The 14,265-nt window shown below is 43.2% G+C and overlaps 1 protein-coding gene across 16 annotated transcripts in view; it reads left to right on the top strand.

The window, feature by feature from the left end:
• The window catches only part of Arpp21 (cAMP regulated phosphoprotein 21), a 160,853-nt gene that overhangs the window by 33,784 nt on the left and 112,804 nt on the right, over window positions 1–14,265 (top strand). For 9 of the 16 annotated variants that reach the window (XM_026778934.1, XM_026778932.1, XM_005348019.2 and 6 more), the window contains exons 1-5: window positions 10,038–10,115; window positions 10,208–10,388; window positions 12,037–12,200; window positions 13,045–13,086; window positions 13,782–13,871. In XM_026778934.1, the coding sequence (XP_026634735.1) occupies window positions 12,075–12,200; window positions 13,045–13,086; window positions 13,782–13,871 (258 nt within the window). In that variant the 5' untranslated portion in view covers window positions 10,038–10,115; window positions 10,208–10,388; window positions 12,037–12,074. Of the gene's footprint in view, window positions 1–10,037; window positions 10,116–10,207; window positions 10,389–12,036; window positions 12,201–13,044; window positions 13,087–13,781; window positions 13,872–14,265 lie in introns of those variants that run through there. The other 7 variants (XM_013346555.2, XM_013346553.2, XM_026778930.1 and 4 more) reach the window with 2 other exon arrangements.

Genomic DNA, 14,265 nt, shown 5'->3' with positions numbered 1-14,265 from the left:
TTTCATTGTCCAAGGCCAGGCTGACCTGTGCTTTCTCGCGTTGTCCTGACTTTTGGCAGTTCCTTCATCTAGAACAAAATGAGAGCCAGCTATCCCCATGTCCTCAGCAACAGGCAATGCTAGCAGGTTTTAAAAGCTTACAGAGCTCGTGCGAGCTGTCATTTTCTAAGGTCATTAACATGTGTTATTGAGTTCAAGAACAGCAAAAAGCAAGCGTCCACTTTTCCAGGCTGTACCTTGTCAGGATAGAGGAGCCGGTTGGGAGTGGTGCACGTATTTTCACAGGCAAACCCATCAGATGTGAATGCCAACTCTTAAGGCCAAGAACATCATAACTTCAGGCTTGGAAAATGGAGGGGATGATGCCATCACACTCAGTCTTGAACCATGTGATTACAGTTCTGGTACATGACAGGAAACAAACCGACTTTTAATAGGAAATGACAAACCAAATGGTCCTCTTTTGTGACTTTCTAAACAGAGCATCTAGGGACCTACATCATCTCCAAGGATGGCTACAGGGTCCAGGTACTAACTAATCCAGACAAATACTCACCATGCAGCACCTGAAGTAGGAAATACCTTTTGATCAGGCCTTGGGCACATGGTACTAATCCTGATTTTTCTCCAATAATATGCTGCATAGTTCTTGAAAATATCTTCTTATAGATCTGTATCTAATTTTCCTCTCGGACAACTGATATCAGCTATAGTCCTACTCAGTGTGAAGCAGCAGTTGGACGATATGCTGGTCAGAGGACCTCCTGTCCAGGGAACTTAGAGTCCAGCGCCCACATACGTCATTGAGGCATTTATTATAACATTTATATTTAAAGAACAAGACAAACACAAGCTAAATGCTTAATGATGTAGGAATAAGGACTGAGAGAGATTCCTCTGCATATCTGCTTCCACAAAATGTGCCTGTGTCCCACGAGAACATCTACATAACAACTTCTTTCTGAAGACACAGAACTCTCCTGCCTAGCTGTCTCCTAGGGCAGGCAAAAAGCCAAATATAACATCCCATAACCTTTTTTGCCAGAACTCCAGGTCTTGAACTGAACCTTTTTCTTTAGTGAATCAATGGCCATTCTGCGCTAGCTCTGATATGCCTCTCTTGCAGCTATCATCTGAGAAGATTTATAGAGACTTACCTGTGATGGGAAAAATTCTAACACAATTTTGATACCCAGTAGAGCAAAGTTAAATAGGTAAAGCTAGTCAGTTCCAATTGCATCCATGTATCTTGAATTTCAAGTTACTCCTTCTTGTAGGATGTCTAAGAGAAGGAATAATTGTTGAATATATTATATTACGATTTATCAATATTTGAGTTATTTCTAAAAATTATGTTGATCCTAGTACAGTGGCTTATGCATTTTGATGCCCATGTATAGAGTGTCATCAATGTGGAATTTTGCACGATATTGCATTGTGTGGAGTATGAAAAAGAAAAAAATTACACGGAAAGAAGAAAGAGGTTTCTTATCTTCCATGCTCTTATTTGCCTCAGCTCTCCAGATTGCTTTCTGATTTGTTCAGGGACCCCTTCCAGTGTACATCATCCCTTCCTTTCTCTAACATCCTCTTCCAGGGCCATATGACACTCTATGCAGTGGGTCCTTATGAAATGCCCTTTTAAATCAGTGTCCAACACTACAGAGTTTGCCTGATCATGCAACTATGGATTCAGAAGCATGCCATGGCTTTGTCCCCGAGTACCTTCCAGTCACTATCAGTTAAACTCATCAAGTAGCTTCTCAGGTGTCTGAGAGTGACCAGTGATCCTCACTTACAGGTATGGGCAGGACAATATGGTCCAAATATGTCTGCCATCCCTGACTATGAAAGCCTTGCTTTAGTCACTAAGTGGGAAAATGCTAATACGTGCCAGGCATGGTCCCCATGGTTAATGTGGAGGTAGAGAAGGCATGCACCAATCCCTGTGACTCTCAGCTTACATAACAGTGGGATGCGAATGATGTTAAGCCTTAGTCAAATTCCGAAATTAGTTGAAGACCATGTGTGTTGGGGCCCTGGGGAGTAAGGGATCACCAAGTCACCTAAATTAGCACTAAAGTGTCAGGGCATTTCTTCATGGAGACTGCCAAAAATAGATGGGTTGATACAGAATAAACTGAGTAACTGCGAACTCAGTCTAAATTGATAACGTTGTAAACACTGGATCAAAGGTAGTTGCTTGTTTCTGTTGGTATATATGCTGAATTGTTTGCAAAGAATTTTCTATCTGTCTGGGAAGATTGTTCTGTGATTAAAGTGTTTGTCACACAAGCATAAGGACCAGAGTTCCTGTTCCTAGAACTCAATCTAGTGCTAGGTGGACATCCTGGACCCTCTCTAATTCCACTACTCAGGAGGCAGAGACAGAGCAGTTGCCTAACCTAGCTAGCCTGACTAGCCACATCGGTGAGCTCTCACGTTGGAGGAGAGATGCTGCCTGGATGAATAAGGCAGCAAGGAGTCAAAGAAGATTGCCCACATGGCTTTTCCACATAGACAAACACACATGACCTGCACACAAGCACACACACATTCATACCTGCACACAAACACATGCGTACACATGTGTACATATACCACATACACATAATAAATAAAAACTGACTTTCAAAATGCTAACACAAAGCTTAGTCCAGAGCACCCTGTGTGGTCATCCAGAAGTCCCAGATGCTGTTTGTGGGGTGGCATCCTGCACCCCTCTGTTACACTCAGGGCTCTCATTCTCTGCCCTCCCCTCCCTACTCTGAGAGCAGATCCCAGCTTTACCATGAGAGTTTCTATAACCATAGAGACCCTTTAGACCTGCACTGTGCCTGTTCACTTCAAGAAGATGCCCTTTCATTGCCTAGCTACTAGGGAAACTTCATTACTTTTGCTGCAAGGCTGGAGCTCAGGTCTTGGGTGCATGTCTTAAAGTCCCATGTTGATTCTTTTCAATGATATTCAGCAAAGACGCGTTTGCTGATACTAATTCTGAAAATGCAGCATTGAGGCACGAACTACTCCTTTGTGATACTGAATGCTAAGCATTATCATAGCGCAAACAAGACAGACTACCAATGCAGTTCTCCTATTTCTTCAAATTGAAAAGCGTGGAAGAAAACCAGGACTATGGTAATTTCAAAACTCCAACAAATAATAATTCATGGTAGCTTTCTCGATTTTGCTCGTGCTGTAGAAGCCTCTCTTCCTTTTTTCCTTTTAGTACTGCAAACGCCCCGCTCCCACTCGGGAGCTTCATCACATGTGCCGGGCCTCATTGTTCTGAAATGACAAGTGCTTTGCACTTTATGTAGGAATGCAGGAGGAAAGAGTTCATGTCAAACATGCTAATGATTGTTAAAATTAATATTTCTTCTTTTAAACCACCTTTCCTCTTTGTGATGATGAATTTTATATTTTGAGCCCTTTAAACCAGGATGGAAGAGACAGATTTTTATAATAAATCTTTGCTCCAAGACAAAGTATCACCAACAAAAGTAATAGAAAAACATTTTTGTCTTAGGCTCTATAGAAAGGAGATGATTGTGAATGTTGTATGGATCTGAACTTAGATCTGTGGACCAAGCAGTAGCATCACTTTTGGTCCTCATCAACCCTCCCTATCCCTAAGGTGATTGACAGTGACACTGAGGTAGAAAACAGACCCGGCCCAAAGACATAACTGTTTTAAGAAAATGTATGTTTCCGCAAGGTCATGTGATAATATTAGACATGTTTTTAGGAAATGTGTTTTCTGTTTACTCAGAAGAATAGGGTACTGCAGAAGCCTGAGGTCCTAGCATTTTGCTTAAGGATTAGATAGGCACTCATTGCCAGATGGTGCTCATGGTTTACCAATAAACAGTTTGATTACTGTTGACTTTCAAGAAAATGGTCATATCTTCCTGAAAATCCCAAGCCTACTTTAGCTGAATACCAGGTAGACATATGATTTCCTACATGGCCTCTAGAGATGGCTTGGTGTGTAAGGGTGCTTGCTATGCTATCATAAAGACCTGAATTCCAAGTCCCAGCACCCACTTAAAAAGCTGTGTGTGGTTTAGGTTCATGCCTGTAATCCCAATGGGGCTGAGGTCAGAGAGAGGAATATTGCCACCTTCTGGCTGCTAGCCTAGCTCCAGGTTCAGTGAGAGAGCCTGTCTCAGGAGAATAAGGGTGGAGAGTGATAAAATGGAATACCAAATGTTCTGTTCTTCCACACACATGTAAACGTGTGATCCTCTTACATATGTGTGCATATGTTGTATACATGTACCACAGGTATACGCCACATACAGACTCACAGGAAGAAAGAGAAAGGAAGGAAGGGAGGAAGGAACAGAGGGAGGGAGGGAGGAAGGAAGGAAGGAAGGAAGGAAGGAAGGAAGGAAGGAAGGAAGGAAGGAAGGAAAGAATAAAAAGAAAGCTGTGTAGGCTCTGGACACGGGAGGGGAAATTGGGCAGGTTTACACACAGACATTAGGTCATTTTGATGCCTGAGGCACATGACTTCCAGGACTCTCAGAGAGAGACTGAACAGAATGTTTGGCCCATCCATGCCTATGAACTTAGGAACAAAATAACAAGAAACTGTTATCATCAGGAGCTGAGGTGCAGTGTCCATGTGATGTTGAGTTGATCACTTATGAGGCAGAAGACAATGGCCCAGTGAAAGCATATGTAAGGCCCTCTGTTGCCATATCCCATGAGTGAATTGTTTTGATTGGGTAAGTATGGCTTATACTGCCGTGGAAGCCAGCAGTATAGGAGCAAGAGTGATGAAAAGGATTGATGCTAACTGTGGGTGCTGTCTAAGCTCTTGGATTAGATGTCTGTTTGACGTGCTCTGCAGTGGCTCCGTTACTCTCTGTATAATGCAATGTTTTAATTAAAGTTTACACTTGCTTGGAAGTCAGTGGACCAATGCATCTACGACTATGGCATTTCTTTCACTCTCCATAGAATGCTGTTAGATACACAGCATGACCAGGCCAGGGGCATGGCTCAGCTGGGAAAGGTGCTTGCTGCCAAGTCTTACCGACCTCAGTTTGAATCCCAGAATAGATATGGCAGAAGGGAGCGCTCATACCCTAAGGCTGTTCTCGGACCTCCACACAGGTGCCAAGGCATGCACTTTAACACATACATATAAACAAAGACATGAACAAACAGAAAATGAAAGTAACGAGGATGGAAGTTGAGGCCACTTGAAAAATCTTTGAACTAGACAATAATCTGTCAGTCACACTGAACTCAGCCTTAGTGCTGTCAGAATCTCAGTAGCAGGGCCATTGATTCCAGTTTTGTTTCAAAAGTTTGCATCTGATAGCCCCCTTCACCTGCAATTAAAACAAACACTATTAAATAAAATAAAAAAAGTTGGGACGCAATGTAACAAAACTGCCAATCAATTACTTCACCCCACCCAGCTCTGTTTGCCATTCCTGACAGTTTGCACTCTTCAGATTTGGAGAAGGAAATTGTGGGACTTTTTTTTTTTTTTTTTAACAGAAGTAGTGCTTGGTCCCCTGGCTGGGTAAGAGTGCACTCCAGTTTCTTTCTATTGCTGGGATAAAACACTAGCCAATATCAAACTGGGAAGGAAAGTGTCTGTTTCAGCTTACAGGTAAGAGTCCATCATCAAGAGAAGACGGGACAGATACTCAAGGCAGGAAGTAAAGCAGAGCTTGGAGGACCACTGCTCACTGGCTTTTCTCAGTGGCTTGCTTAGTTGGCTTTCTGATGCAATTGAGGATCACTGTTGGGAGTGATCAGTCATTAATCAAGAAAATGTCCCCCACAGATTTGCCTAGAGGTCAACCTGATGAAGACAATTCCACAATTGACAGCCCCACCTCCCAGACGACTCTAGTTTGCATCAAGTTGTCAGAAAAAAATAGCTTCATAGCACATGGACAAGATGGTTATGAAATGAGGATGATATAATTTACACGTCCGAGTCAGAGAAGATTACATCCCTGAACTGTTTCGTACATGTTTGTCACTCAGGTGCCTGAGGAAACATTGAAAGGCAGGATGCCAGCTCTCCCTCTCGTGCTTGCATTTTCTGCCTTGGCTCTTCAGCATGTATAGCAATTTGTTTACTGTTTATCCATAGTGTATCCTAAAAGGAACACAATAAAGTTTCCAAAGGAAGCTGCTTTATTTGACCTGAATATCACATCTCATTGAGGGTTATCTCTGGACATGATAGAAGCTTGATAAAGGCTTGTTTTATGTGAAGAAATAAAGTCCCCATACTTGTCTCCCCCTACCCCCAGGTGATTTCGTTGACGACACATCTCCCTCATTTTTTTAAAAGTCATCCGTGTGCTCATGGGGCTCCATTTTAGTCTCCAAAGCTTTAGCATCGACTCCTTTGTCTGTTAGGTGAACATAGCAACACGTGGACATAGATCTACACTTATGATGTCATATGAAAAACTTAACAAAGCATAGATTCATGGAGCAGGTGGTGGTGGTAGATCATGCCTTTAATCCTAGCACTTAGGAGACAGAGGCAGGCGGATCTCTGTGAGTTCAAGGCCAGTCTGGTCTATAGAGTGAGTTCCAGGACAGACTCCAAAGCTACACAGGGAAACCCTGTCCCGAAAATACAGCAACAACAAAAAACAATAACATGTAATAAAATAAATCCTTGCAAAAAGGATCTTTGTAGAACATTTCCTAATTTAGAGGTATTCTCCTAAATTTATTTTCCAAAATGTTTTTTCAATTTTCTCATTTGTATGCAAGCTTAATTTTCTTAAAATATTTGCTGTGTTTTGGCTCAGCAACAACAACAAAACAACCCTAAAACACAACAAAACAAACAAACAAACAAAAACCATTTGCTAAAGGGTAAATTTCCTGGTCTAGTGCCTCTCACATATCTATTAGAACTTAGATTTGTCTGTGGGAAGTGAAATTTATGTGATAATTATTAAACTTATGGGACAGTTCCACCTTTATTTTCAACTTTGAGAAGATTCTAAAGATACATACATACATACATACATATATATATATATATTTTTTACAGTATCATTAGTCTCATTTTTGAAGGTCTCTCATTCCAAATTTAACTTTCTTTAAACTTAATCTGAAATGCCAAAAATTCTTTAGAAGCTTTAACCAAGCAAGCATCTGGAGACTGCTTCGTATTTAGCTGGCCCGTGTTTTCACCTTCCAGAGGAAACCATCAAGTCACCGCTGTCACTTCAACACGCAAGCAGTTTTCATTTGCGGATCTGGGGCCTACTGAAAAACAGCCTGTGGGAGGCACCGCTTGTGTCACTTGACGGTGCTGTCTTGTCATAAAACACTTACACTAATTTAGCATCGGGTTAGTCATTTGTGTGTTAATTTTTTGCATATTGAAAGGGGTGACTAATGAAGGGAGCATCTCAACTTGTAGCTAGATTTCAACTTCCCGTTTAGAAAGACCCTGAGAAGGCCTATCCACTTCTCCATGGCTCTGCCGGGATTAGTGTATGTAACACATAGAGACATACAACAGGACGTGTACGATTTGTTGGTAGGGATAAAATACATAATATACATATGCCTTGAGTTATATTATTCTCTTCACCTCTTTTCCCCCTTTTAATTCCATATGCTATCATTTTTTTTATTCTAAAGGCAGTATAGGACCTAAGAAAGCAGCATTAAGACAATGTGAAATGATCCTCGTTTTATTTGATGTTTTCTGTATAGAATAGTTGAGAGCATTTTGTCAGTTTCCCATAGATTCATTATACTGATGAGTTCTGCTAAGAAATACTTCCAAACTCCTCATTAAAATAGTATTTCTGGGGCTCTGAGATCACTCAGCGGATAAAGGTGCTTGTGGCAATTCTAATGCCCTGAGCTCAGTGCCCAGCTCACACACAGTGGAAGAAGGGACTCAACGCCAACAAGTTGACCTCTGACTGCCCCTCGAGTGCTATGGCACATGCTTGCCCATCTATGCACATTCACATGAAATTATTCAATATAAAGTAACAATAATAATGGCAATAAAAGAACTCCAGTAACTTGTCTTTTGTGTATTATCTCTATATAATATATATACATATATATACACACACTGCATATATTATATAATATAGCCATTTCTGTCCTTTTATTATGTAAATTAAAATTTGATAGTAAAATATATTAACGAAGTTTTGCCAAGAAAAATATATTTGTTAAATATAGTTTTGGCTCTCAATAAAAATGAGAGACCTTGGACCCGATCGGCATGAAATGGCAGCGCAGGGGTGGGGTTGGTTTGGCGAACAGAAAGCTGGCGTAGGGCTGGATTCCTGGCATTGCTTCCTCAGCAAAGAGAACAATTTTAATCAGCTACAAAAATATTTGCGATCCATATGCTCCTCTCTGCTCACTCCCATCTGCCCATATTCCCTTTTATCTTGGGAGATGATGGCTTCATGATTCAGCCGTGTAAGAATAATACCTCGCTGACTTTCGAGTTCAGTTCTATTTCAAAACACGTCCTGGAAATCACGCACACACAGAGACCCAGGCTGCTAGCTCTCTGGTAGTTACGTGAGTATGACTTTGTTCCATCTTCTTGGGAAAGATTATATCTTACATCCTCCTACTGGAGCCAGGACGGCTATCTGAGGCTTGGCTTTGAAGTGCCATTGTCATTTGCCTGCTGCATTCAATGCCCCTGCACAACTGCGAGGGGCAGGGAAAGGAGCAAAGGCTGGGGATAATTCACAGTAATTTCATTCGCTTTGGGAAGAGGAAAGCAATACACACATAAAAAGCACTTGGTCACTTTATCTAACAGGAGTGTTTGTTCTAGATAATGGGCTTGCAAGCGAATTGACCATCTCTTAGTTTTTTATTAAATTACAATTGGGCATCTGTCATAGTAGCTATGGTACAAGAGGCCAGAATAGAAAAATTTAAAAAAATGAATCTCAATTAGTGATTTATTTTGTGGGAGATGTGTGTTTGTCTATCCCAATAGCTATATGGTTTCTAACAAAAGCTGTACATTTTTAAACCCAATTATCCATTGGTAGAAAACATGAGTAAATCAGAAATTATTGATGGGATGCTTGGTGGTATTTTCAACAGTTGTTTCCCGCTGCACAACAAATGGCTTTGTAACCCAATATGCTATTAACAGCACCATTGCCAAACCTGAAAGGAACCAGCCAGGCTCATCTAAGCCAGTGGGGAGGAGATGGCAAGGAGAAAGGGTTTCTAGCCTTTGGTGCAGTAGCTGGCTGCAGCTTGTGTTTTCACAGGCGATAGGACCCAAGGGGCATGTCTGCTGCTGGAGTCAGCGGGTGTGCCCCCCCAACAGGAGGCTGAGAGTTTGGCTTGTGGTTTGCTTTTTGGCAAAGGCCATCAGGAGCCCCCGACTCTCTGTTTGTATTCAAGCTGTCTGCGCGGCTGCTCCTGTAGGAGTTGCGTGAAAAGAAAGTGTACGTTAGAGCGTGGATTTGTTCACCAGGGGCTTGGAGTGTGCCAATCCGAGGCTTGCTGCAACAGTGATTCTTTGCTGTCACAGGCAATGCTCAGCTGGCAGAGCGGTCCCGGTGGGGAGGGAAGGGAGGAAGTGGAGAGGTTGTTCACCATGAAGCCTGGATGTTAGGGATGCTTTGCAACTGTCAGCGCGATGGAAGGTGCTCTCTCAGCTGTGCCAGCACAAAAGTTCTCTCTTTGAAACTTTAGAGACAAGGCCTCGTTAAAACAAAGCCTGAACACACAAAGTGAAGTTACCTCTCGCAGAGGGAATCACGGAATTAAAGCATGCCCCATCCACCTATAACTTAGACGAAGGTTTCCATTTAGAAACAAAAAGGACAAACCTTTAGCATGTAGGTGACTTTGATTCTCATTCAGGCAAACACACAAACTTGTTTTTTTTTTAAATGCAAAGTGCGAGATTTCACTAAAAAAGGTTAAAATTGAAGTGAGTAATCTTCGGTGCATAATTCAGTTGTTAATTTTAGCTCCTTGCGTGGGTGCCGCTCTGACTTGAACAGCCGGCTGTAGCCTTCATTGGAGAAGAAGCCGGCAGCTTGGGCCAGGTGGAGCTGGAGCAAGCTGGGAGAGGGATTTGCTGGAAGCCGGTCATTAGTGTTAGAAATCCAGTCTTACTTATTGCGTGCCTCTCCCGCCCGCTGCCTGCCCCTGCTGTTGCCACGATGACTGACTCTTGCTCCTTTTTCAGGTTGTCGGCCATGTGTCAGACTGTGTAAGGGAACTGCCCAGAGATGCACATTCTGGACTGCTGATGGGGACATGGGACGGCAGTTACCTCTGATCACTTGTGTGGATTCTCCCGGGGCAGAACGACAGAAGCCGGCCGGCCGTCATTCGTCCAGATCTCCCGCTGGAATTCTGTGTGAAAGGTAAAGCAGTGGTGGGGCTGCAGCTCCTGTTGCATAGAGCCGTTCACCACATGCCACCTCAGAGTGGGGACCCGTTTTTCCGGGGAGTCCCTGGGCTTGGAGTTTTGAAAATCAGAGCGCTGTTTGCTCACTCTTTATTTATTTATTTTTTTTAACTGAAGCACTCCGAAAATTGATTTTGGGCAACAGAAGTTCTTTGTCTTCTGTTCAGAGAAAGTGAGCTGTTCACCATTGGGAAAATGAAACTTTTATTTTGTTAAGTACACATGCTGGGCGCGGGTGAGATGGAAGAAATTTGCCCAAAAGTGGCAGATCCTAAAACTTCTCCAAACTTAAAATCAGCAAGCTAACCAGCTCAAAACTCTGCCTCCTTTATAGAAACTTTTCCTTCTGCAATCCCACAATCCTCTGCCAAATAGGTCCATGTGCTTGAAATGTTTTGTTACATGCCATCTGCTCTGTCGGGGTGGGTTTTAGCAAATTAGCAATCGAATTTGCCATGGTCTTCATTTGTCTCCTGCTTCCAGAGGAAAATAAAGTTACTAAATGCTAATACAACCACACTCACAGAGCTATGGGAGCATACGCTGTTCTATGCCAGTTACCTCTGGACTGGACTGGGGAAGTCTGTGAAACACAGGCCTTTCTAAGCGGCAGCTGCCCAAATCCCGCCCCTCTCCTCCCTTCCCTTCCTTTTCTCCCTCTCACTTTTTCCTTTCTTTCCTTGTCCCTTTTTACTCTCCTTCATTTTTTCATACTTTGAGAAGTGAACAGGAAGTGAATAAGCAAATTTGTGAGCAGGTCAGAGGGAGAGACGTGCCAGAGATTTTTAGGGTGGGTGGGGGGAATACAATAATGGAATTAAAGTCTAAAAAGCCAAATCCTGTGTATAGAGCAGTGCTCTGTGAGGGCAGAGTGGCAGGGGGCGACAGCCATAGTCCTTAATCCCTCCGCCTTTGCAGGGGGCTCCTCCGGAGCTTGTAGCGGAAAAAAAACCTGGCAGGGTCCTAAGGAGAGGTGGTTGCTGCTGTTTTTGTTGGTTGTTAATTTGAAGTCTGAGTGAGCTGACCCTGGAAGGTTCATGGTCAAAAGCAGATCCCAGGTGTACAGGAAATCATAACCTTTCCATCTGAGTTTTGTCCCTTATTTGTCCAGAAGACAGTGTTCCTTGTTGCTAGGGGGGTGTCTCCATGGTTGAAAACTTATAAATGACTTTCTGAATCATATCTGAGGTACCACCTTCACCAGTAGGACCTCTTGACTCAGAAGTTAGTGGTCACTTGTTGAAGCACTGGGGGACTATCTCCATTTCCTTCTTTCCCTCTGGAGCAGAATGTGGGGACTAAGAGTTGGGTGGGAGCCACGTGTCTCAGCTAAGATTAGTTGCTTCACTTTCACAGAAGGTGCCTGCATGTGCACCGGTGTGTGCATGGAGGGGCTGAGGCTGAGCTGACGTAACTGCCTCCTGTGTGTGCATTTGCTGCTTGATGTTGCCTTGCTCGATCCTCCTGAGCTTGGCAAGTTGGCAGGGATGCGGGCCTGCACCTCTGCCTGTGAATTCGCAGGGGGACGCAAGAGAGCTCAAGAATAATTGGCAAGGCTTCCTTTGCAAACTGATACTGTTTTCTGATACCGTCTAACCTTTTAGGACCTAAAACCTCGTTGTTTTAATTTGCATCTGGGAGAATGTCTGAGCAAGGAGAACTGAACCCAACCATAGTGGAGGAAGGGCGGACTGAGCCAGAGTCTGCCCCGGAAAATGGCATCCTCAAATCGGAAAGTCTGGATGAGGAAGAGAAGCTGGAACTTCAGGTGAGCCAGGGGGGCTTGTCCTCAGCTTTTCACCTCTAGGAAGCATCTAAAACTGCTTTAGGAATTTAGTAGACCAGGATTCAGGAGATCAATGGGCAAATCCTCATCCAATTGTGTTTGCTTGTTTGTTTTGTTGTTTTTAAATGAAGCCACAAGATGCCTTTAGAAATGAAAACTAAAATTCAAAGGAGCATATTTAATTACTGAATCTGCATACAGGAGCCCACTACCCCTCACTAGACCACCTCAAGCTCTGTGTGTAATGCTCTTTAGCATCTTGACCCAGATTCCCTGCCTCATGGAAAGACAGAGACATAGCTCATAGCTGAGAAATGTCAAAGTCATGTATTCTATTCACCACAGACATGTTTAGTTTTGAATCTTATCAGACCAGTCTCACCTCGAGAGTCCCCAGCTGAAGAGTCAGGACACTAAAAGGGACTGGGGGGAGGAGTGGCTGCTTTCAGCTGGAAGAAGCAGGGAAGAAGCAGGGGAGAAGCAGGATTAAACAGGAAGTGAATTACAAAGAGAAAGCGCTGGTTCGGGGAAGGTCAACTGAGCTTGTAAATGGTACAGATTTTCTTTTAACTGATTTACCAATGTGTTAGCATTTTCCATGAGCCAATCTTCTCAAAGGTCAATGATCACATAAAGATCCATCAGCCAGACTGTCTTCTCTTCTCTCCAGTGTTTGCTCTGAGGAGAAAGAACTATAAATGACAATGTCAAAATTTGGGACTTTGGCCAGGAGGGTGTTCTTCCTGGTGGTGGTCTGAATACCTTTGCTTTTACTGAAGAGAGCTCCATTATTGACTATTTGCTTTCTTCTGTTTCTACCACGCAGCGGCGACTGGCGGCTCAGAACCAAGAGAGAAGAAAATCCAAGGTAGGGATCTTCAGCTTCGCAAGAGAGTCACTACCAGTTCCGGTAAATCACACATTTCCCATCAAAGCTGCAGGTGTGCCCCACAGCCAGGCTGTGGTGGGTCCTGGCTGTTGGTTACAACGTTGTTGTGACCCTCGACCTCTTTTTCTGATACAGGTGCTTCTTGTTTACGACCTGAACTCCCATAGCATTCTAATAATTTCTAATTTTTTGTTTGTTTTTGTTTTTCTTTTGTATTTTTAACACTGAAGCCTGCAGTGCTGCTTTACACAGGAGTTTTTGTTTACTTGTTTGAAGGTAAATTTAGAGTGGACATTTCAATCTTCTAAGTGATTTCTACCTAGAAGTAACTGGAGAGTGTCTCAGTGCTTGGAGCACCTCCTTAGTGGAACCTTCTAATTTAGTTTTAATGGAAATTCATTGTGGAGTGTTTCTTCTGATATTTTCACAAAATGTTAGCCATTCACCCATCACACACATGGGTCAAGAGAGTGAAAAATTGTTGCATAAGTTTGTCTTCCCCCTTTGGCAAGGGCTTTCGGATTCTCTCTTCGCCCTTTGCACACAGAATCATGCAGCACTCTAGATCCTGCTCTGAGAAACCTGATTTGGAAATATTTGTTCCATTGTAGTGCCCATCCTTTGACAGTCTGAGAATGTTTTCTGTTTTTTTACCTGCCTTCCTCAATCCCCAGTCAGGAGCAGGCAAAGGGAAGCTCACCAGAAGCCTGGCTGTCTGCGAAGAGTCTTCTGCTAGACCTGGAGGGGACAGTCATCAAGATCAGGTATAAAGTCTGCTTTGAGAAGGACTTGCATGACTAGATCTCTGTGTGAACGGCCAATTGCTAATTTGACACTAAACCATGTTTTAGGGACGAGAATAGGAATTGGAGAAGGCGTTTCCTTGCTTCTTCCCATTTTTGAGACAGGCTGCATAGTTAGAAGTTTGGAGCTGGGTCCATAACCTAGCAAGTAAACTGCTTGTCCCACAAGGCTGTGAGCCTAAGTTCAACCCCCAAAACGCACTTAAAAAGCTGGCCATGGTTTGTTCTCTCGGCACCGTGGAAGTTGAGTCAGGCAGATTGGTTCCTGGGGTTCAAGGGCCAGCCAGCCTAGGGTCTAGTCAGTGAACCCCAGGTCTCAAACAAAGAAAAAGAAAGTGGTAGATGGCACCAGAGG

This window comes from Microtus ochrogaster, chromosome 5 (genome assembly GCF_000317375.1).
Source record: "Microtus ochrogaster isolate Prairie Vole_2 chromosome 5, MicOch1.0, whole genome shotgun sequence".
In the NCBI taxonomy this organism is placed as follows: domain Eukaryota; kingdom Metazoa; phylum Chordata; class Mammalia; order Rodentia; family Cricetidae; genus Microtus; species Microtus ochrogaster.
Note: the sequence above shows the minus strand (reverse complement) of the source record. Positions and strands in the feature narration are given on the sequence as shown.